Source organism: Accipiter gentilis, chromosome 19, assembly GCF_929443795.1.
Source record: "Accipiter gentilis chromosome 19, bAccGen1.1, whole genome shotgun sequence".
Lineage (NCBI taxonomy): Eukaryota > Metazoa > Chordata > Aves > Accipitriformes > Accipitridae > Astur > Astur gentilis.
In genome coordinates this window covers 26,260,001-26,285,111 of record NC_064898.1, presented here as the reverse complement: position 1 = coordinate 26,285,111, position 25,111 = coordinate 26,260,001, and the positions used below count along the sequence as shown (strand labels likewise).

At 37.8% G+C, this 25,111-nt stretch overlaps 1 protein-coding gene across 3 annotated transcripts in view; it reads left to right on the top strand.

Annotated features, from left to right (window-relative positions):
* Positions 1-25,111, top strand: part of FCHSD2 (FCH and double SH3 domains 2) — a 163,190-nt gene that overhangs the window by 98,711 nt on the left and 39,368 nt on the right. For all 3 annotated transcript variants that reach the window (XM_049822949.1, XM_049822947.1, XM_049822948.1), the window contains exon 9: positions 22,172-22,294. In XM_049822949.1, coding sequence (XP_049678906.1) covers positions 22,172-22,294 — 123 coding nt within the window. The remainder of the gene's footprint in view (positions 1-22,171; positions 22,295-25,111) is intronic.

The following is a 25,111-nucleotide window of genomic DNA, read 5'->3' as shown; positions in this document are numbered from 1 at the left end:
TGCCGGGAGCTCTCAACAAACTTCCCACTCAGTCTCTGCTTACGTAAAAGAATAACGTTGTTACAGGTAGGGCGGTGAGGGTTTTCTCATAGATTAATAACTGATGAAGAGATACAGAAGATGTGGGATTAAAGTAAATACTTAAGAATTATAAGGGAAGGAGAATTGCTAGCAAGGTCCTGGTTTCTCTCTTACCTATCTCCTCCTCCTGAAATGCGTGTGGGAACCATGCTGTTTAACGTACTGACAAAATGATTATTTTATTTAGCGTAATGATTTAACATAAACAATATGGAGAAGGACCCGAAGAGAGAGGTGGTAATTTGAAGGTGAAGAATCATTCAGTATAAGCAAATGTAAAGCTTAAGACCAAGAGGTGGAGTAAGATCTTGATAATTTTGGTTGACCAGGCAAGAAAATAGCACATGAAATTAAAATAGCACATGTTAAAAAGAGAAAAGCAGTCAGTTGGGGAGAAAATTGCTGCCTACAGAATAAAGATTTGTGAATAGCCATTACTATTTATAAAAGAGATACTAGAACTGGAAAATGGATTGAAGGATAAAGAAATGAAGACATTTTCTATTAAATGTTTCTAATCCTTCCTCTAGGTAGCATCACTAGCAAGGGAGGTATTTTGAAAGGCTATTAAAACCCTTTCTAGGCAGCACAGTTCTTTTTTTAGTAGGTTGAGTGGCTGTGTGACCCCATATATGTTACATGCTATAATACAGTTGTAGTGTCCAAACTAAACATGTTCATTTACATGTAAAGCTTAACGTTCTAAAAATGCATCTTAATGTTAAAAAGTCCTTAGGTATTCCTGTAGTGGTGGCCACCTTGCTATCTGATACACCTTGAGCTGATACACCTCCTTCTGTTTGGACTCTGCAGGGCTGTCCACCTTTCTAAATCACATCAAATTTCTCCTTTAACTGTTCAGCTTTTATCTGTCTTGCAGCACCTTTGAAGTTACTGCCTTCTTGCAGATAATCGGCTTCTTTTCTTGGTTCTCTCTTGCCCAAGACCTTCCAAGACAGAGTAACCATTCCTGAAAAAGTCACTTCTCGTACCAGCTGCCCCATTTAAAAGTAAACTGAGAGACTGACTTCTGTAGGGAACAAGTTGGCATTGTTGAGTGGAATCAGTAGCAGCTCAAAGATGATAGGGCTTATTCAGTTATTTAGCGTCTACTCTTTCAGGATGAGTTCTGCAAATTGGCGATTATCTGCACTCTGTAGACCAGGTGAGATTCCTGTAACCCACACCATCTATATAGTGAGATATGACTGTAGTACCAGTTTCATCCAGGTTTTTTTTTGAAATCAGGTTTATGACTTCACCTTTTCGTCGGGGCAACTATTTTTGTATGTGGCAGATATGTACATTTTAAATTATTTGCAGGCTGGTTTTTGAGTTATTCAGTAACCTGTAGATAAATCCTTTATCTAAATAATACTTCAGAATGTTACTTGTTTAATATAGTAACCTTCAGATTTGAAAAACAAACTACCCCACCTCCCCTGCCTTCAAAATCTCCCTACTCCTTAGCTGAAGATCAGTTTTACAACAGAGCCATTAAAAATCACGTTGAAAGTTGGGGGGGTGTGTGTGTGTGTGTAATGTTGTTCTGTTTTTAAAGACAGATCTTATATATCCTTTGTCTAGAACAGTTGTTTTAAATGGCATTTAGATAATAAATGATGGCTTCTTGGTACTGCTCCTTTGGAGCGCATCAGTATGGATTTCACTAAAGAGTCGAAGCTTTCCATGTTCTTCTAGTTACGTTACCCAAAGATGGTAAAAACTTTAGAAATGGAAAAAGCTGGGAAGACATTTCAGCTGATACTTGGCAATATGACTCTGTAAGAAAGTAAAGCTTGTGCTTATTTACAAATATTTCAGAGACTGTTTCTGTTTGCGTCCATCACAAACAATTTCTTTGTAGGTTTTAGTTTTAGTGGAGTTATTGTTTCCAGAATGAGATTTGTACTGTGTGGGTTTTGTTGGTGAGAGAATCATCAGCCTCTGGCTTGTTTGAAGCTGGGGTTGGCTTGGCTGGAACGCAGCCAGTGTCTGGCCATGAAACGCTGCCTGCTGCTGGCTTTGGGTTTGAGCTGTAGTGTAGCACTCTGAAACCATCACTTTGGACCATCTGCGTGTGCAAACAGTGCTCACTTTCCTAGAAAACTTGAAACTTTACTAACTTGGACATCAACTTGTATACATTGATAAATAGTGAATTAAAATAAATAAGCTGATTTGGCTGTCTGTTTCTATCTGTTTTCTTCTTGTATTAAATTACCTTTGGTTTTAATTTGCTAAAAATTAAAGACAATGTCTTTTTTAATGACATTCGATCCAAAAGTGGCAATTTCTGTGACTTTTCTTAAAGGCTTTTGTGCGCATTTAACTAAGTTGTAATTCTATAATTATGCCTTCAGTTTTATAGTACCCAGCTGTCAAGAACTCTTTGCTACACATGTCCCTTGACTCCTACTCAGTGAAGAGGGCAAAACACTGAAGTTTATTATAGGATGCGTACATCCAAGGTTGGTCGTTGCATCCTGTACAAGTTGAACTGAACGCAGACGGGTAACATTAATGCATACCTCGGCTTGCCGACAGTCTAGACAATAGCATGTTCACCAGTAGTTTTATAAGCAATAAAATCCAATAAAAGTTCATACTATTGTTAAGAGAAAGGAGGGGTAGTGATATTTTTGCAGTAACAGCGTTGGTTTATGCTGGCACAAGGTATTTGCGAAACTATTGTTGGGAAAGCAAAATGTGTGTTGGGTTGGAGACACCTTGGGCTACTCTGTGTTCAGAGGAAGCCAGCGCTGGTTTTGTTTCTTGTACCTGACTCAGAAATACTGCTGTTGTACTGTCCTGTAACAAGTGAATCACATATCTGTGTCGTGGCCTTACTTAGTTTTCTGTACCAGGCAACAAATCGACATTTTCATTAACGAGATTCCTGGTCACATACAGCTTCTGATAATTTTTGGTACTTTAGAATATATTACTTTAGTCTGAAACATTTTTATGCAAAGAAGAAAAAATGATTCACTCTGCTGTGTTTGTAACTGTGAAAGCCATCACAAACAAAACAGAGATGCTCAGAAAGAAAATACGAAATGCTTCCAGCATTTTTAAAAGAATTGAGAATTACTTTTACAGTGCCATCCTAGTTTATCGGTTACATCAGTAAATGAGAAACAAAACCATTCTAGATCTCTCTTTAGGAAAAATATGAATCCTATTGCCTTTTTCTGTACCTGTCCTTTTTGTCCAGAATTTACATCTGGATGTAGCAAAGTTGTGACATAGACCTGAGCTCTGCATTTCAATCTCTGTAGTCAAATTTAAATTAAAAAAAAAAAGCATAGACTAAAACATTGTAATGTTTTATTCTTTGCCAGTTTCCTCACAAGCTGCTAAAGAACAGTTGCCATCACCTGATTGCTGAGATACACTCTGCAGACCCTTTAAGCATAAGTTGCCTGCCTGGTGCTCAGGCTTCTGCGGAAGTTTAAACTGAGGTCGGAAGGAAGTATAAGACGATGGTTGAAGTAAATTCAGGGCTGGTTTGATACCTGTCTTTTTAGAAACTTTATTGTTACTGGATTTCATTTTTTACTGCTCTGCTCTTAACTCCTCTGTAAGTTCCTCTCATGAACCACCTCAGAAAATGACTTTATAAAGCAACTTATAACGAGGAAATGTTGATCTGAAAAAAAGGAGGCGTCATGAATATTTTAAAAAAAATTCTTGGATTATTTTTAGTAGAAAAAGAGAACTAAAACTTAAATTGATTTCAAAGTCTAGACTTTTATAGATGACAACTTAGCAGTTTATTCCATTGCAGCCTGTGGCAGGTGGGTGCACACGTGTGCATGCGAGGCATGGGGCTCAGGACTGTCTCGTTTGAGTTTCACACGAACCAAGGTCTTTGACACAATGTAAAATATTTTAATAATGTATTTTATTTTGTTTCTCTGGTATGTTTTCAAAATCTGTTGCTCTCAAGTGTTTCCCTGTTAATGCTTGTATTTCAAAATCTGTTGCTCTCAAGTGTTTCCCTGTTAATGCTTGTATTTCAAAGTTGAAACCTTTAAAGAAAATCTGCCTTAAGATTTCAAAGGTATTTTATAGAGCTCGGTCATCAGCAGAGCTTCGGGGTTGATGCCAAACATACAGTCACCTTTGTAGCTAAACACTCTTTAAGGATCCTGAATGGTATCTTAGGATGTAATTTAAAAAAAAAAAAAAAAGAAATAAAGAAAGAAACCCCACCAAACAATTGGCAATCGAGTGTGATCTTAATGTTGGGGAACTGTTTACAGATAGTGATGCATTTTTTATGAACAATGAAAAACTCTCAATAAGGTAGCAAGCAGTAGCAGCAGGCATTTCTGAATAAAGCTTTCTGCTTTTTAAAAAAATTTATTTCATATCATACCTTGTGTGGTCTTTGGTGTTTGAAGACTGTTGGAGGAATAGTATCAAAAGCTAGTGTGCTTTGCCTTTTTTTTTTTTTTTTTGTCCTTGTGGTTTCACTAAGGTTTTTTATATTGTTGTAAGTATCAGTCATCTTTTCTGTTTTTTTCTGTACTTTCCAGTTTGCTTGACATGAGGAAGTGCAGTTGTATAATTTGGCTCTTGCTCTTGATCAGAGTTCTTGTGGTGATTTGGCAGGTTTAAAGAGAAACTTCATGTTACGTAATTTCCCTGGAACAGATCTTTACTTATGCATGGGTGATGATACAGAGACATGTTACAGCATTGCTTTTTTAATTCGAGACATCAGGTTTTTAAATTACAGGTTATGTGTACTGTTTTCACATCCTTGCCTGTTTTTAAGCACTGTCTTAAAGGGTTCTGCTAGAGGAAGAGATCTGTCTGGCTTCTGAGGAATGAGCTGGCAGTCATGAGGATTAACATGAGTAGTGGTTGAGCCATTGCAAGGGAACACCACGAGTGAGTATATTGTACCTGGGGCACATGATGAAGACGACGACGCTGGCAAAACTGATTTTGCTCAGCCTAAGAAAAGGGATCTATTAACAGTCTTAATGATCTACAACTACCTAGTGGGGAACATATGGAGATGACTGAACCAGGTTTATTTTTTTGAAGGTGATGGCATGATGGGGGGTGGACAAATTGAAACCAGGAAATTCTGATTAAATATAAGGAAAAGTTTTACCATGAAGGTGGTCAAACAGAAACAGGGGCTCGGGGAGGGTAGGAATGTCACACCTTGGAGACATTCAGAACTTGACTGGACACAGCCTTGAGCAACCTGATCTATTTGGTCCTGCTCTGAGCAGAGGTTGGACTGATATCTCCCTTTCAACCTAAATTATTCTATGATTTCGTGAAATAACATTTTCTGTTAGGAAGATTCTGCTTGGGAGCTCCTAACTTCTAGTTTCGGGGGGGGGTGTCTGCCATTAACTGGAGTAACTGCATGAGCCAGCAGTGCTAGAATATTCATGTTTTGATGATCCCTGTTTTTTCCTTATTAGCATTATTGGGAGTTTTTGTGAAGCCAAGTCGACATCTGTGTTTTCAGCATAGTCATCCACCACTTTTATGGAACACTTTCAATGATCATTTAAGACAAATGTAAATACAGACTCCAAACATTACTTGTACAAATGAGATTCAGCTGAAGCTGGCAGTGTTTATAAAAATGACCCAAGATTGAGGACTTGATGGTTTTCAGTTAAGAATTTCATTTATGCCCAGAAATTAATATGATGTGTATAGCAAACAGTTCTTTCCTCTGGTGACTCTGTTTGACTTGAAAAGTAAGTTGACATGTTAGCTGAAGGTCTTCTGTTGTCTCAGGAATGTTATCCTAGCAATGGTCGGCCACTGTGTGTCCTGTATAAATAAAAGGTTAACATTTGCATGAGTGCATATTTCTGTGGACTCCAGAAGAAGCAGAACCAATACTATCGCTGTAAGATATCATTTTACATACACGTTATTGTTTTATGTTTTTTAGAATGATTTAGAAGCACCCAGGGAATTACTTTTCTAAAATGGAGATTCTGTCCTAAATGAAAAAATAGCATTAAGATAAAATAATTTTGAAGTCACGAGAGGTTTCCATTTTCTTCTATAAATCTCTTTTATTAATTCAGTACTAGCTATTCTTTTAAGATCCTGTAATACTCCCTTTAAAATGTAGAGGGAATTTATGTAAGTGAAAGAACTATTGTTTCACTTCCCGTTCTTGTGAGCTTCAAGCCACAAATATTTTCTAATTACAATTAAGCCAGCCATAGATTGCGTTATCTACAGTATCAGATGGGCACAGTAACTTTCCTTTACAGACGGTCGATGAATGTGCCTTGCTTTCTCATGTTCATTCCTATGAATGGAGGATGAGTGAAGGGAGGCAGTTGCCCAACACATGATATGAGTGTTCCAGAAGATGCTCATTGTAGGCTTCACAATAGGGGATACCACGCTATTTTCCCTTCCAGGGACATCAGTCTGTGTGCATACGTGCACATAAAACCTTGGGGAAATCGATTCCTTATTAAAGGCCCTGTTTGTAGTGTGATTACGCATCCACGTAAATTGTTGAATAATTAATACAAAATTGTGCTCTCTTGTTTAGGCTTTCTCTTAAATGCTCATATATCACACTTCCCAGTTGATACCGAAGTGCTGCTTTGGAGAACTTTAGCTCCTTCACTTTTGAGCACTTATATTCTGGCTGACTGTGAGTAAACATTTATAGGGAAGTGAAAAGAGGCTTCCCACTACTTCTGGTGGCAATTTTGGCAAAATAACAAGCAAGGGAAGTTTAGATGGCCTTAACAGTAAGTGGTGCTGCCACCACTAGCTATGGTAGCATCTAATATTTTCAATTTCGGATCCACTGCTGAAAGGTCATGTTACTCATCACACAGGCTTTACAAGCGAACTCGAGATGAAAGAGTGGGTCTGAATCACAACTATTTCTGTTGTGCATGTGAAAAACTGAGCGATGGTCACGTTTGCCTTATGACAGTCAGCTTTGTCTCGCCTCGTGTTTTAACCACAAGTCAATTCCTTGTTTAAGTATTTGGTCCAAAAAGGCTCTTTGTTTCCAGGGGGCTAAGTGTTTATTCCTTCATGGGTGGTGAGTGTATAGTGTAAAGACAGAGCGTAGCAAAGCCTAATATATAAATCAGGGCAACTTAATTATCTTAATAATCATTTTTCATGGGATAATAAAACTATTTCTTGATAATACGTCTGACTTGTCAGTGAGTTTTTCTTTGGCATATTGACAGAAATTACTTTAGAAAAGGGTTGATTGCGAAAAATGTAGTGTGATTGTACAGATGCTCGTGAAAGGTATTTCCTGTATAGGACTTATGCAGAAGAAGCCATGGATGTATTTATATGAGAAAGTTAACAGGAGGCTGGTATTGTTGGTGCAGTGAGTGGGAGTGACTTGGGAAGGAATAAAGAGAAATAATCAGTGTTGAAGGTTGAAAGCAATGTGGTAGAACAAGGAAAATAACTGGAAAGCCAAAAAAAATTCAAAATGACTGCTAGGAAGAGGGCACAAGGAAAGCACTGTAAGGGTTAAGGCCAAAAAGGGGGTACTTGACAGGAATCTGGGCAGTTTTGTGAGAAATCTAGTTTAAGGAGTTAAAAGAAAACTTTAAAACTTTTTTTTTTTTTTTTTTTTTTGGCTTTTAAAGATTTTATGTAGAAACCATTTAGGATTTGAATTGGGCTCTGAGATTTTTCTGTCAAATGTCATAAAACTACCCGTTTTTAACAGGAAATGAAACTTTGCCATCTTGTTTCAAAGCCGTGCTGTAATACAATAACAACGGTTCCCGAAATACTTTGCCCTGCCAGAAAGCAGCCTGCATGCCTTCGAGTCACTCTGTAGCTAGCAGGAGAAATAACCAAACTCAGGAAGCACCTGGTGTGCTCCAGTTTGGAGGCAGGTGGGGCTGTGTTGAGAAGTTTTAACTAGAAACATGCGACATTCCTTTTTTAGAAGTCATGGAGTCAGACATCCCGAACAGATCATTCACAGGGTTTTGTTTAGTTGGGGTTTTTTGTTTTTAGCAACTCTGGATTCACTTGAGGAATTAAGATGCAAGGGAAGAAATGCTTTTTTTTTTTTTTAAAAAGCATTTTTATCTGCTATCACTTATAACCATGCAGTGTTTCAGTGAGTTACTTGGAATTTACACATACTTATATGGAAACTATGTGAAAACCTCATGTCCTGTTTTTAAAATTGAATGTGTGTGCGCAGGTTTTGTCCTGTTAAGTGAGATACTAACTATAAACATCATTGAAACAGTCAGCTAATAGTGTGCATGATCTGAATGGCAGTCTGTAGGACTCAAGTCTATATGAGAAATGAACTGTCCTGTGCCCCCAGAGCAGTTTAGGACTGAAATGAGAATGGAGTTGGTACTGAAAATGTTCAGATGCTCTGTTGGGTGATTTGAAGTGAAATCCAAAGGTTTCTGTGAATAACTGCTGCTTCATCAAAAAGGAAAGATCTAGTTGTCTAGCTGTCTTGCTAGTTATTTCATTTTTGATGATACTTAGCTAATATAGATTGCAAATTGAAGGTGGTTATCTGGACGCATCGGAGCTAGCTGCAAAGGTGAGCTGGTTTTAATCCTCTACCGAAGCCTCTGGGAATGGTAGAAAAAAATTTTAAAAGTGTTTGAAGCACAGTCTTGCTATAGATTTTGTTGTCTTCAAGGAACATGGAAAGCGGTTTAGAAGAAGGCAAAACATGTTATAATCACCATCTTTTGATGGAGCCTGTGAGGGCTGATGTAGTGTCTTGTATGTCAACGGCAGGAGAAAACATTTCTGAGAGGCTAAACTTGTGAAAGAGGTAGAGGAGTTATAAGGAGATAAGACCCAAAATAGCACAAGCCCAATAAGTTTAAGATGGAAAACGTCACACTGAATTTGAAGCGTAATTAAATCCTTTAAAAAAAGTTATTGGGAAAATGGCTTCTAATTTATTATTTTTTTGCATCTTGGTGTCTCCCTGGAGGGAGGCAAACCTGGTAAGAGTTTTTACAGAATTGAGAAGGTTTATACAGGGTATAGCTGCCAAATTGTGAGATGCTTTTTGTTCTTACACCTTCAAAAGCTTTGCTCCTCTGTTTCAACATAAGTCCGTTTGGTGACAGTGGAGGTATGTTTTACTAGTATGGGTGGATGGAGGTAAGGACCTGTGGACAATGGCCGTTTGAGCTGTATTTTTTGCTACAGTCTCTAGAAAACTCTCTTGCCTTGGGATCCCTTCCTGCAGCTGAATTCTTGGCTTGTGCTTGTGAACCTTTACAGGTGCTGTGGCTTGCAGCACACGCTCAAAAGGCAACACAACGTTGGGTTTCAGCTCCTTTTGAGAGGTCAGTAAATAGCTCAGGGCTCCATCAGCAATGAATGGGGTGTGCAGCTGGTATTAGAAGAGAGAAATGTTCCTTCACTGTGAGCTGCTCTGAAAGGACACGAACAGAGCTGATCCATGCACCATTGGAATTAAGCCACAGAAGAGCATTAGGAGGCAAGAAATTCCTATTTAGCATTTACAAATTGCTAGGGAGATAATTGATTGGAAAGCTGGCTGAAAAGCTTGGTCAAGGGAGGAGGAGGAGGGGGAATCCTGCAATATGATTTGTCCATCTACCTGCTAGTTTTCATACAGACAAAAAAAAAATTCCCATCTGTTCAAGTTGTCCTCTGCTAAAAAGGGTTTATAGCTAGGATAAACCCCCTTGTCATGAAAGGGAAGCAAATATTCCCTAACAGTAGATCCATTAGATCCGTAATGCCATACAACTGACTAGCTGGAACAGTGTAGTCCAGCCGACCAAGGATATTATTATGTAATGTTTTACAAATTACTGAAGCACTAAGGTAACTGCTCATAGGATTTGAATGCTAATTAAAAGTCCCTCTGGTATACCCAGTGTTGCTCATCATTAATGGGAAGAACCTGGTCAGTGCAGCTGAACCCTGTCTGCTGTGTGTGCACTCGCTTCCCCCTTGGCAGCAGCATTGTCCAGAAGCGTTGAGCAGCACTCTCCCATTAGTGCCTTTTAAAAACCTTAATAGATTTAAAAAACTTCAGGAAAGGTTAAATGCTTAGCTTCAAGGGTTTTAATCTCTCATAACTCAAAGTTATGGGAGCTGAAAATGATCTACAGATCCTGGAAGAAAATTTGTTGAAAGAATCATGACAATATCCTGATTTTTGGGTGCCTAAATTTACTTGGAGAAGCTACTTTTGACTGAAGTATAAAACAACGTATGTGGAGATGGGCAGAAATCCGTTGCTAGTTCCAGCTAAAGGATATTAGAAAAAAAAAATTTTCAACTGCTCCTATTAATCAGATTGTTCAGTGTTTTGTCCTAGACCTTAGATATAATGATTTCATTTAATAGATGAGAATTCAGTTTAATAAAAGAGAAATTAAAGATGTTGTGGAGCCCTAGGAAAAAGATGGATAAAAAGAAGAGGGCAAATCTGAGACGCATCTTGTTTCTAAGTAAAATATCTTCACAAATATTTGTTACTATTACATGAATACCCAAATAATTTAACAAGTCATAATAGTTGACCCACTTCTGTCATACCTTGCTCTTCTCAATGGGCATTGATTGTGTTGGATTATTATAGTCTGGTTTTATGGTACGCATGTGTGATTTCAAGTACGAATGTCTGTATTTAAATTCTATGTATCAACATTAATGTGAAGGTTTACCACAGACCCTGCTATCTAGCTGGGTCTAGAAGCCCCATTTCAGGTTTAAAAGGGGATGTCAGAAACAGTGTTCATCGAATTAACTTTGGTGATTGTTTCAATTTATTTAATAGGAAAGACTAGGTATTAAAGATAGCCTTGTATCAAAGAAATCCCGAGCCTACCAGATTCTTGGGACATCTCTTCCTATGTGATTTAAACATTGCTTGCGCTATTCTGACTGTGTATTGTCATTAGGACATCTGAGCAGTATTATTGTGAAATTAAGTAGTTTTTGAAGAGGTTCAAGCGTTAATCATAGAGTGTGCAGCACTGTTGAAATAAGTTTGAAAAGAAGCTTACTTTAATGCAACTATGTTCATCAAATGATGTTATGAGAGTAAAATATATTTAGGTGTTTTCAATCAGGCCATGCTTAAAAAGTGATTTAATTAAAAGATAGTTTAACACCACCAGATCCCATTTTGTTGACTTTTCATTTTTGTTACCCATCACTGTTGTGTATCAAATAGTAAAAGCTTATAAAATACTGTCAGCTTCTGGAGAAAATGGTACAACCAATAAACCCATCAATGCTTGTTTAGGAATACTGCTTGTAACAGGTTTTTTTGTGCCAGGCTTTATGTTGAGAGTGGGGGCAATCTGTTTGAAGGGGAGAAACCTTTCACAATATTTTTAATTACAGACTTCAGACTAAAATTATCTTTCTCCTCACCCACTGGTGCTTATAAGGAGTGCACGCATAAATTGTTAGCATGATTCCCCTGGGAATAAATGAGAATGGACTACTGAAAGTAATAAAGCATAATTGGCACGTGGAATTCCCGAGCGATATTTGGGAAACAGATTAATCTTCTATGCTGCAATGCAGCTGCTATACCTTTGGCATACCCCTATGATGTTTTTTCCTTTATTGTTTGAGATAATTTCTTTCATTGTTCTATGATTCTATAATTATTACAATAATCACAGTCCCGTGACTCTGAGCCATTTTCCTTTTAAGAACATGTTTCTCATTTGTGTAGATTACAAAAATTTCTAAAAATAGTTTCACTTGCTTTGGTCCTTGAGTTTTAGTATGACTGGTAAGGACTAGTTAGTAATCCTTTAGTAGAGTGCCTTTTCAGGGATGTGGGGTTTGCTGTATGAAGTATGCTCTGCCTTTTTCATACTGTTCAGTTAATTGTCATTTTAATAGAAAATTTAAAACATGCATTTTAATTTGAGTTGGAAAATGTCTTCATTATCCTGAAAAGACCCTTTGTGTTGTGGATTAGACATTGCAATGTTACATGGACCACATCAACTGCTGGTTATGTCTGTTTGGTGTGATAAGAATCTGAAATGCTCAGTAATAGATTAAATTTATTGAAGTTTCTTATATTGCAATATTGCCATCCCTAAACTTACTCTGTAATCATCTTTTGAAAAGCCTGTTCACTGAATAGTTTGCTGGAAGTGACAGGTAACTTTAAACCCGTGTACAGAAAGAAAACCCATATGGAAGTGATAAATCCAAATAGCAATTGGGAACAACAGCCTGTGTTGGAGCAGAAAAGGTTTTGTTCAACAGATTTATTTGAAGAAGTAAATGAAAAGCGCACTGGACAAAAAAATTAACTGCTGTTAAAATGATAATATAGAGATTGAATCAACTGAATAAAAACTAAAACCAGCAATGGCAAAATAGATGGTTAAAAAATGGAAAATGCAAAAGAGTAAAGAAAAGCTCATGAGGAATGCATATGATGAGTATCTGATTCTTTTTTACACTTTTTTATGCATTTTATCTGCCAAGGGAGTATTTTTAACTATTAAGAAACATGGGATTTGGTGTGAAAAGCATTTTCATATGCATATTTGTGTCAATTTAAGGTTTCTGTTCCTTAGTCTATACTCTCGTAGAACACAGAATATTTTGCACTTATCCAGAAGAGCTGGTGTGTCTGAGTCAAGGATGTTTCATCTATAGTATGAAGGCTTATATGGAGACTTGCTGGTAAATCCACATCTTTGACACAGTGGAAGTCTGTAATAAGGGGAAATTTCAAGAGCTTTCTCGGAGATGGGTCTGTGTTTGTGTGTGATCAAATCCTGTAGGAGCTAAGAATTGTCATGGTTCTAGCCTATTCTCGAGCAAAGTACATTTCTTTAGCCTACCTTCCAAATTATGTAAAAGTATATGTGTACTTTTTAAACTGCAAAACAAAATAATTTGTTGTTGGATACGTTTTCCTACTGAAGAAAAAAATAAGAAAGCCAGCTGCAATTGTTAGACATAGCACATACTCCACTGCTGTTCTGCAGTCGTTATGATGATGATGATGTGGTCAGCATAATAACCCTTGAATAGCAGAAATCAGTAGCAAAATGCTGAATGATTTCAATATACATTTTTCCACGTGAAGGAAGCCAAATATTATTGGCAGGAACAGTATAGAGTATTTTTCAGATATGAAGGTAACGTGACGGTGACAGTATGCCACAAAGTGTTCTTCTGACTGTTGGATTCGAGCCAGAAATTTTTTTTCCAAGAATGAGGAAGTACAAAAGCAAAGATGATTGCACCAGTGCAATTTATTGAAAATTAGTCATGTCAGAAGAAGGATCCCGTGGGATTTATTCCAGTGCTATGAAGGAAAAAGCAAAATAGGGCCAAGAAGTCTTTGGCGATGATACTTTAAAACTTTTGGGGAAAGTAGGTGTGTTTCTAGATTATAAAGAATCTGTTTTAATCTTCCAGGGTTTTTTAAGCCTTATATGGTAGAATTTGAAGATCTGCTTTTCCATTCTTATGGCAATTTTACATCAGGGTATTCCCACTGATTTAAGTGGAATTATTCTTGAACCCTGAAGTGTTAATTTAGCGCTGTCTTCATCAGGTAACTCTCTCATGGCTGTCTTGCCTCGTGGGGCAAAGAATTATACAGGAGATTTCCTTCTATGCCTGTGTTCACCTACCAGACCCTCATCATTAAATGTGACAACTACAGGGTACTACCATGAGATCTGTGGAGGCAAATCTAGGAGGAGTACTTCATATTATCATTAGTTTTGCTTATACTTGTTTCGAAGGGACTTTTTCTCGGGATTGGAGGAGGGTGATGGGCATCTGTTGGTTGGGTTGGGTGATGGGCATCTGTTGCCATTCCATGTTTTTCTGTGCTCAGAGTAGACTTCAGTGCACCAGCAACAAAAGTTTCGTCATTAAAAACAATGACCCAGCCTAAATTGTAAAGGAACAAAATGATGTGCAGAACAATCATCAAGTGACTAATGAGACCAAACAAAGAACTTGCAAACAAGCCCAAAACTATTGACATTAGAAAATACAAAGCTCTGGGGTAAAGGAAAGTGCAAAGCGTGCTTATGAGCACCAAGCTGAAAGGCAAGCAAACAGAAGTCAGGGCACTTGTCTTCTGGTGTTTGTTGTTCCCCTGTTTGCCGTGATGAAAGCTCCTTCTCTAGGTTGGGGGATGAGAGGAGGAAACTTAAGATAGCTTCTGCAGCCTTTGTTGATTGAAATAGATGCTTTATATATTTTGCAGCCTTTTCCATCACATTCTCTTCCTACCGTTTGGTCTGCTTTTTTTTTATTTCCACTCATTCCCAGATTTTTTTATCATTTCTCCACTCCTGAGCAGTATGGGTATGTCCCTGGAATGTCTTTCGCTTCCTAGTTCACAGCTGGCTGTTTAAGAATGTACTTCTGAAGGCAGTCATGCAGGATGTTGATTTAAGAAAAAGAAAATAAAAAGAAACAGGAGAAGCTAATTAGCTTGACAGCAACAGTACAGTAAGACAGTTATAAAAATTCCTTAAAATTATTTTCTATGAAACTGCAAGAAGGAGCAGAAGCTGGAGAGGTGGCAGAGGATCTTTGTGTAGGGACTCTTGAGTTACGGGGCCAAAACTTTCTTCATTTCAAGGAGGTAAGAACAGGTTGGTGGCTGGGGAGGTAGAAGAGTTTGCTGTAAGGGCTAGCAGAGTAAAAATGTCTGCAAGTTACTACTCTGTTTGTTTGTTTTGGCTGCTGCTTTGTGTCTGATAATGCTTGAGGTTCAAAGAAACTACCTGCTGCAGGACTTGAGGGCAACTGAGGTGCCCAGGACACTTGGCTGTCCACCCGTTCTTTAGGGTTGGTTATCTACGGAAATACTTCAGAGTAGAGCTGAAGATGTCATGTTACAGAGGAAGCAATCAAAAGCAATTTTAATTGGTAGTAAAAGTAGAGTGGTTTTGCTGCATTATTTAATTTCTACAAAGTGTTGAAGGGACCAGCATAAGCAGATGAGCAGTATTCTGCAGAGGAATGCACGCCTTGGGTAAGTAGCAAATGCTGGTGGAACCCTGTTGTTATTTAGAAAGCTTTTTTCCCTGTTCACATCCCAGGTAGGTGCCTGGCAGCAGTCATTTAAGAAAACCCAAGACTTCCAGTCCCATCCTGCCTTTTACACTTAGCCCTTTGGGACTGCTCCCAGCTCTTGCAGCTCTGCATTTTGAGTAGCAGCTGCCTGCCCCGAATTAAATAGAGGCCTTCCTCGCTCTGTCCAGATGCGTCATCTTTAGGGTAGTTGTGTTTCCCTTTTGTGGCACCCCACTAGATTCCAGATGTTCACAAGCAGAGCTGGCTAGTGTTACTTCACTGAGAGTGAGTTGGACCAGGACCTCACTGTGAAGGAGGCTTATCACCACAGCAGCTCTGGATGTGCATGATTTTCCTGGGATATGCAGAATTTTATGGCCTTAGCTTCACATTACTTTGCGTTGGATGCAGACTGTGTGGCTGCACTACCGCTAAGTTGAAATTCTGATTTTGCAGAGCTAACCTTAGATGGTCCTTTCTCCTTGCAGGCTGAGGAGATCCAGCACTAACTTTTTGATCCAGACAAGAGGGTAGGTTTTTGTCATCCGCTTTTCTTAGCAGCTTTATCTATTTGCGCATATCGTTTACCAGAAAAGTAGGATTTTTATCAAATGCTTACCCTGTAAAGGGCAGGCTAGGCAGCAGACTTGTAGTCACTTTTAAGTCAGACTTCAGACTTCGGTGTCGTGATCGGTGCAGACACTCCACAGTTGTTCTTACAGGATTGCAATGAGTGAGAAATGCAGAAGCTCGCAATAGTTTTATGTCAGCTGATACGTGGTTGCTGCAGGCATGCTGTTCAGGGACACTTTTATTGCTTTGATCTTGGGTTTGTTGGTAATTTGTATATAGAAGTTGTGTTTTGTTGACAAATAGTCACAGACCTGATTTACTTTCATGTTAGGATGTCTTGATGGAGAAGACGGGTATTTCAGCAGTGACAGATACTGCAGTGATGGAAGAATTTAAAAAGAAAAAGACGTACAGAAAGCAAGCTCCTCTTCTGTATTAGGAGAAATTGATGCCTAGAATAAATTACTACCAGGAATCAGCATTTTTAAGGGAAAATCACTGTGGAATGTAACTGTTAACTGAAAAGGAAGGGTTTTCCTGACCTTCCTTCCTTTCTTTCCCCGTGTCCTTGGGAAATGCTGTTACGCATCACTGATCTGAATACGGCTGAGTTCAGCAAAGCCAGCTGAATCAAGTGGTTGCCTTTATTACTTCTGAGTTTTAGACAGGTTTTTCAAAATAGTCTATCCTTCACTGTCAAATAATATGAGATCCACTGCTATGCTTGGGATAAAATACATGCTAACTACTTTTGTTCTTAACCTCTCATAGACCCAGAAAGACACTTAAGCTAATGTCTTAATAGTAATAATTCCTGTTAACAATTCAGCTATTAGTGTACCTACCCCAACCTTTCCTTTTTATATTCTGAGGTATTTGCGGATAAAAATTAAAACACGTGGAGTCTCATTTACCAAAATCATTCAACTGAAAATTCCCAGACTGTACCATCCATGAGATCGCACTGTTTATTTAATGGATTATAGGCATAAGTTTTAAACACAAACACTCAAAAAGCTTTACTCAGCATGCTTGTTATGTAATTTTTTATTTTTTTTTTAATGTTAAGTAAGAAAAAGTTTGGAGTACTGTTACAGAAAATACGGATGAAAAATGAGAGTCCCTTTCTTAATGGGTTACAGGTTTTAAAAACAAAACAGATCAGGGATAAGTAAAACAGGGTTTCTAAACCAAATGAGAATAAGAACTTAATTTTCATTTTTAATAGGCTACCTAAAATAGATAGAAGGCAGCATCTATGATATGGATCTCTCTTTATTTAGGGGTTTTGCTATGATTAGTAAACAGGAACATATGTCAAATTACTGTGATGCAATACCATTGACTTCATAGAAAAGTTATCACTCCATGAACACAATGATTTTTGTTCAGTTCATTTAAAACTTTTCCTTATCTTTTCATTTTCAGACTGTAGTCGGGGTGGGGTAGGGTTAGGTCTAATTTTGTTGTTACCTCCACCCATGTAAGGAAATTCTTTGCCTTCAACATCAGCTATATTGTTTCCGGCAAAGTGGTAGCAGCGTACGAAGTATTTGTCAAGGTTTTTAATGCTCGGCATAGGCAAAATTAGCACAGGTCAACTGTTGAGTTGCATCAACTCACAAAAGGATGGATGTTTACAGGTGAAAACTTAATTTGATCTACGATGGTCATCTTACTGAAAGAGTGGAGTTCCAGTGAGGGTTAGAGAGTTCAAAAATATATAAAAATATAAATGCTAGTGTTTCAAAATACATAATTATTTCTGGGCAGTGATGATTCAGATGAGACTAGTGTAAATTAGTAAGTGAAAACACACTTGGCTTTACAAGTGTGGTTTTAATTGTGTTTTTTTAACTTAGTACTGTAAGGTCCAGGTTTTGGTGGTGCCTGGTGGATTCAGATTCTAAATGAGAGGCTTAATTTGAACACCTGAGTTTAAACTGTGAAAATATTATGCAGAGCTTCAGCACAGCTTAGCAGTTTCTGTGCAAGACAAACATGAATAGAACAACAGGAATATTTCAGAAATAAATGAGATAAAAATGGAAGACTTGCCTTGGTGGCTTTGCACGACTCTGGTCTGTGTTATGCGTGGGTCACATAGTTTCCATTTTTTCTTTGGGATTTGAGAAGGAATGAGTCTTCTAAAGTAAAAAATAAATAGTAGTTTAGCTTGTTCTCCGTCTGCTCTAAAAAATTGAAATGGTAATTTTTAAATGGAGTATGACTGAGACCTGTAGTTCTAGTGAAGAGACCTGGAAGCAAGTTACGTGAATGAACATGATATGTTCAACAGTGTCTTTTCTACTTTCCGCATTTTCATCTTAGATTAAGAACAATGTCCCAAAGGCAACCAAATGTACTAACAATGTCTAAAATAGTTTTATTTACATCTTTGCTTTTGAGGAAGTATTTGTAGAATGTAGAATGATTAAAGCCAATGCATCCAAGTTCCTAAAATGTTTAATATAATCTCTTGAATTAAAAAGAAAAACTTCCTAAAAATGGTGATCTGAACTGGGACTGATATTTTTTCCTAGGAAAACGGTGCTATGTTATACTTGAAACTTTCTGTTGAAATCGGAAAAATGTTCTTGTCCTGCCCCCCTCCCACATAATTTTATTGATTTGAATTAATGTACAGGATTTGTTACAAAAATATGCTTTAATTTGGTTGTGTATCCATTGCCTTCGTTAACAGTTTTGGTTCTTCTCAGGTCTAATTTCATCCGTTAACTTCTAAAGCTTGGACTCAGGTGGGGAAGTAGTTTTGCAAGTATGACAATTCCACGGTAAAAAAATTATTTCTTAAAAAACGTTGACTTTTTTCTATCCTTGGAAATTGTAATTCTGTGGTACTTAACTTTATATTATCTTAGTTCTGATGCCAGTTTTGTTTCAAAAAAAGCCTTGATTTCCTTTTGAGGCTGAAAAAAGAGACAGGTTTTTCAGTCTGATTTTAATACAGTTAAGTGGTTTAGTAATCTTTTGAGATTCAGAAAGAGAACAAAAGCCATTGTAGTGGAATAATGTGTGTTAGGTTTTTTGTAAAAAAAATTTTTTTTCAGCTTCCCCTTCAAGTTGTGTGATCAGAAATTTTGAAAAGACTTCTTATTTCAAACCTAAGTTGATACGTTCAGTGGTTTGGGTCAGAGTGTTTGTGAGTAAATGAGATTCAGATTATAAAATCCCACATGAATGTTAATTTGTATTATGTAGTTCGGCAAGTCATGTCTTCTGTTTTAATATTAACATATCCAGCTTGATATAGTAATTACCATTTTATAGAATGAATAGATACATTATCATTGAAAGCAACTGTAGCCAACCAGCTCTCTAATCCTGTAACTGCTGGGATGTCACGTTTTCTGTGCAACTGTGGGGTTTTTAGCATGTGTTGGAGCTGCACGCTTAGCCGTGGGTTTACTTGGCTGACAAATATGCCTGGGTTGTATTGCACTGACTTTAATAACTTCAATTCTGGCAGCTCTCATCAGTATTTAAGAACTTCATCATATTGAAACCACTTTTAATTAATGAAAGGTGAACGGCTGTAATGCAGTTTTCACATGCTGACAGATTTGTATGCTTCCTAATGTTTTGCTACACTTTGATGTTCTTTCTTATTTATCTTTCTTATCTATCTCTGTATCACACTCGGGGGTGCGTATTCTGGCATCTCAGCACAAAACTTCAGAGCTGTGGTCATTGCAAGAGGAGTGGGGAAATAATGAAGTTAATAGTTACATATCTTTTTATATTCCTAGAACTACAAAAGGCAACTGTAGAGAAATTAATTTCTAATGCTCCATAGGTAATAGTTGCAGAGAAGAAACACGTGTTGCGATGGGCTTCATCTCACTCAGCTTTCTTTATATGACCCCTGTGTAGACGTGTATATCTAAGCTAATTGTCTGGGCGCTATTTACGGTCAGTGAAGAGGAATAGGCACTTAGCATGCTGCGTTTCATCTGACCTATTTTAGCCATCTATCTTAGAGGGAGGTGAATCACACCACAGAAGTACCAACTTCTCTCCATTGACTCTAAAAAGGACCTAGAGTGACAAACTCTGATGTAGATGTCTGCACTGTAGAAGTCTTACGTTAAATGACATGAACCCCTCCTGCTGAGTTTAACATAAAAAGAACATATGGGCTTGATACGAAGGCAGGGGGAGCGAGCGCTGAAATACTTGTTTATAGCATACTGGAATGAAAAAATCACAGCTGCTTTGCAAACTGAGCACTTATAATTGCTTTGCCAACTTTAAGCTATTTATTTACATTTATTAGCAGAGTTGCACTCCAGCCTGGTGTTTGATCTGAAAAGCTTTAGGAACAGATATGCTTGATCATAAACGTCTGCAAGTTCTGTTTTGGGGGAGTTTCAGGATTGCTGTCGTCATGCAGCAATTCTCCTGAGAACACAACTAGTCTTAGCAATTTTATACATCATTTGTATTCCCTGAAAGTGCAAGACAGATCTGCTATTGGGACTGTGTGTGTTTGATGTGAAAAAAAAAAAAAAAAAAATGCCCTTGAAATGGGATGGTAACTTTCGTGCTCATACAACTGTGATAGTGGGGTCTTATCCCTTTAGCGTTATAAAAGCACACGAAGTGTTAAAATCCTCATGCTAACCTAGGACTACGCCTTATGAAGTAAATGTGCATTGCAAGATGAATTCCAGTAAAGCTGTGCCTATACCAAGACAGACAAGAACTGAAGCTGCATATGTGTATCACTGTGGGGTTTTTTATGGATTTGCAGTTGGGAATTTCCTGACATTTTTATCAGTTGAACATCCCAGCCCTATACTCATATTATATAATTCTTTTAATAAGAATTGGGGTTTTTTTAATTATGCTTAACGGAGTGTTTGGTGGAGCTGACATAACTTGTAAGAGCCTGGAGAAGTTAACCTATAGCTCTTTCCCAGCCGTACAGTGCGTCTTCCTTCGCTTAACAGAGCCGTCCCGTCGCTGGGGGCCTCAAGTAGGTGCCCTGGCTGCTGACCCCGCGAGCCCGGCCTTTGATTCGGGGAGCTGGCAGCATGGCTGAGTGAGCCGGCTACATTGTGGTTCCTTGAAAGAAATCCCCATGTTTGCTGCTGGTTTGGCATGGCGGCCTATCTGTTTTCTGATGGCCGTAGTCTTTGCGCTAGCAAGTTTAAGGCAGGTTTAACGTCTACGGTTGAAGGAAAGAAATCAGCCTGTCCTAGGAAGTACTTTACTCTTGGTAGGTGGAGGATGAAGAAAATAGTGTAGCATAAAGTAGATTTTGGCTATAAAATTTTGAACACAAGAATTCCAGTCACACAATTTTATTATTTTCCTCAAAGCATCTTTCACTGAGGACGTCTGTATGTTAAGTTTTAATTTCATCTGCTGGTTGCTGAAACTTTTTTTGCAGAAGGAAAGTCTTTTCTGTTCATCCTAAGTTCTGAATGATTTGTCCCTGATTTACATGTGTCTGTTAGCCTCGTCTTAAATGTTGGGCTTGATTTTGCTGGGGCAGAAACTATTTCTTAAGGCTTGTACAATTTCACTTCCCCCCGCCTCTGACTTTTCAAAATTATTTAAATAATCAAATGCAATTTTATACAGAAATGCATTCGTGAATCTGTTGAAATGTGTCAATGAGTATACTCTTTAAATGGCTCTCAGTGCAATGTGGTATATTGAAAAATACATATAATATATATTTAAATATATCCAGAGTTGAATATTTAAAGGAAATTGTCAGTCACTTGCAAAGTCATACATGTTAATACAGAACTTGCCTTAAACCTACATGTGACGTATGCCATGCGATGTGATTTTACGGCTCTGGTTACAACAGGGCTTTTGAGATTGAACTTTGATGTTGTCCTCTGGTAACTACAAAGTTTGTGATAAATTTTTGTTATGTATTTGGTATTTCTGTGCACAAAAGGGATATGTTGTGTTTATGTGAAATGGCAGCTATCGGTCAGTGGGTTTTAGTAAGCACATAGCTGTGTATCTGAAGCATACAGACGTTGAATGTCTCAGTAATGGCGTTTGGCGCGCTGTGCAGTGACTTGAGGAGTGCTGTGGCTGTAGAAGCCCCATATCCTCAGAGTTACTAGGTCCCTTTCTTGACATAAATGACATCTCCCTGAGTGTATTCACTTCTCCAAACCTGACCTCACTGTTCTGCTATGGCTGTATTACACAACTGGATGGAAATCATTTAATATAATGTGATATTGTTATGGTGCTCTGTGGTGCCATCTAATGGAAATAAGGCACTGTCATTCCCTTGTCAAAAATGAAAGACGCCCACCTGTCACTATCCAGGCTAATAATTATAGGGGAATATGTGTTAAAAAAAATTGTATGAGCATCTTGCAAATCTAAACATGAATACTAATAAATCATAGACAAAAGTACCTACTGCTTTTCTTAATTTTCTTAAATTTTTTCCCTCCTACAGGCTCTTGATGGAAATGTATATGATCACCTTAAGGATTATTTAATGGCATTCAGCCGGACTGAACTAGAGTCATGCCAAGCTGTACAAAACACATTCCAGTTTTTACTGGAGACTTCCAGCAGGGTAAGTTTTAACTGAATGAACCTTTGTAACTGAATACTTACAGCATATATAAGTTCCCAGGCTTAAGATTTGCTTCCAAAATAATGACAAAACTGAAGGGTTATTATTTTTGGTTACTCCTGAGTGGTATTAAGTTAAAAGAAACGAGACAGTTTTCTTGGGGAGAATTTTTCCTATTGCCACCCAGATTGCATTCTCTTGAGTGCATTTAAACCGTACAAGATCTTTAGAGAACAGCGATCAAGAGATGCTCAGTTATACTCGCTTTGCATGTTTGGAAAGAGAAATTGCAGCTGAGAGTTCTGCACTGTGTAATCTGGAACCACATTAGTCATCCATCACAGTAAAGCCCTGGGAAGCTGTTTGGATCATTTCTTAATAATTGACTGTCAACTTAAAAACCAAAATATTACGGTGTTTTCTCCCTTGAATTAAGAATGGCAAATACAGAAAACAGATTAGAGTCTTGTCATAGATGTGGTTTGTTTGCTTTGTCAAGCAGCCAGAATCAGAAATACGTGATCGCTTCCAGGATAATTTTGATACTTAAATAATTCATCTGACGGGCTAAAAAAAAAATAATTGCCATTGAGCTCAAACGAGCTGCTTTGGTGCAGTCATAATATTCCTTTATACATTTACCTTAACCACCCTCACAGAAACAGAGCTCATTTATGCAGGGACTTAGCTAGAAAAAGCATATTTAACACGTTCCTTACTCACCTACAAGCACGCTAACTCGCACCTTATTAGGTATAAAGTGAGTGGATTAGAAATTGGCTTCACGCTAGCTTGTCTTTGAATTTACTTGGCAGCAAATGTAAAGATAATGCAAACACCATTTTATCTTCTGTTGGAAAAGGACTTTCAGTAATTTACCTTGGTGTATACCATTCAGGTCAGCTTAAAATATCTTCCCCGCAAATGCTGGGTTTGAATCTTGCAACTAAAGATGCTTATATATGATGTCTTCATCTTCATAATCAATTTCTCAATATTGCCTTAAATCCTTTGGGTTCAGAATACTTGGAGTGCTGCCTGGCTGGGACTTTCAGCTAACTAAACTGTCGTTTCCAAACAGCTCATTGCGTAGGAATACCTTCGTCGTATGTTTGTGTACACTGAGCTTGTGATAGCTTGTGTTAGCAAGCCTCTGTGTGGCCAGAAGCCTGCAGGTCTGGCTTATTTTACACAGTAACAACGTCATGCTGTATGTTTGAGGAAAATAGTTCTGTTTCTGCTTTACTAAGTTAGTACAATGCCTGGAGAATGAAAAAAATGTAAATACAGCTGTCAGGTCTGAACAGGATTTTTACAACTGGTTTATAGCTTATCGGCACCAATTTTCTTCTCTCCTTGCAGTTCAAGAATGCAGAAAAGAAAAATTTGTATTGCACTACTACTGAAAACGTGTGTCTTGCTCTGAAATACTAACACATTAATTGGTGGATTATTCCACGGACAAGGGCTTTGCTCATCCTTTCTTTTGAACTTTCAGCATTTCCTGTAGGTCCATGTTGCAGGAATCAGTCAACTCAAAAAGAAGAGGTGAATCCAGAGTAGAAAGTCTGTATCAAAAGCAATGCATGTGTTTCAGAAGTAGCTTGAGTGTTAAACATGTAACAAATTTGTTAGCAATTCAGTAATTTGGGATAAAAACCAGCCTGCCATCAAAGCAAAGATTTGAAATATTTATTGGAGGTTTTTTAATACTCACCTGTTCTTTGTTAAAGTACAAGATCACAAGCTTGAAAAAGAGATCACACGTTTAGAAAAGACATTTAGATCATTGGTAGGAATGCTTTCGTTTTTCCATCTGGACTGTATTTCTGTTTACAGGATGGAATTAAATTATTTTTGCTTTAGAATGAGACAAGTTGCGAGCCAGAGGTGGCTGCTGTGGATGGGCAGGACTGTGTCGTATTCAGCTGCTTAGGAGATTGTCAGTCACCTAATGCTAATGCAGATGGAGGGAAACGTCTCAAAAACAACTTTTCTGTATAAAATGAAGGTTTCTCCCAGTTTATCGTAGCATCATTTGTTGCAGCTTTGGAGGTTTTATTACTGCTAGGTTGGGGTGACCCACGTCATGCCTCTGGCACGTCAAGGAAGTATTACCCTCTGACACTGAGCATATGAAAAAGCCATTTAACTTCCTTTTCACTCGAACAGCCTTATTCAAGACTTGTCCTTCTTGCACTTCTCTTATGGAAAAAATCTGATTTTCTTTGGAACATTTTCTGAAATTCCATTTGCTGTTTTGAGTTACATTTCTGTGATGTTTCTGGTAAGAAGCTTCACCAGCCTAGGACAAATAATTTCATTTATGTGCGTCTCTGACTATCCTTCTTTCTGCATATGGTATATATTTAACATTTGATTTCAAGTCTATTCTAACATGTCAATTGACATTGACTTCATAAAGAAACTGTGTGAGAACGTTGACTTCATTTCTGAATAACTGGAAATCCATCTGGAAAAGTTGCTGCTTAATCCTGAGACTACTGTGCTGCTTAGGAGTCTTTTTATTTTCTTTCTAACAATTGTCAAATATATTGTGCAAAATGCTCCTGGGTATTAATTTACTGGACTTGCACACTCTTCCAAGTCTCATGTTGTGATAACAGTTGTTCTCATTTATAACTAAGTATTGTTGCTTTGAGGGAAGAACTGAGTTGCTTTTGGGTTAGAGGTCTACAGTGAAAACTTATTGCGTTAAAATAACTGTATAGGTTTTCACGTCCTCAGTAACTACGCTTTGGGGTTGTTCCTAGTTGAAGTTGGTTTAAAATAGTGACAGATATTTGACATGGCACA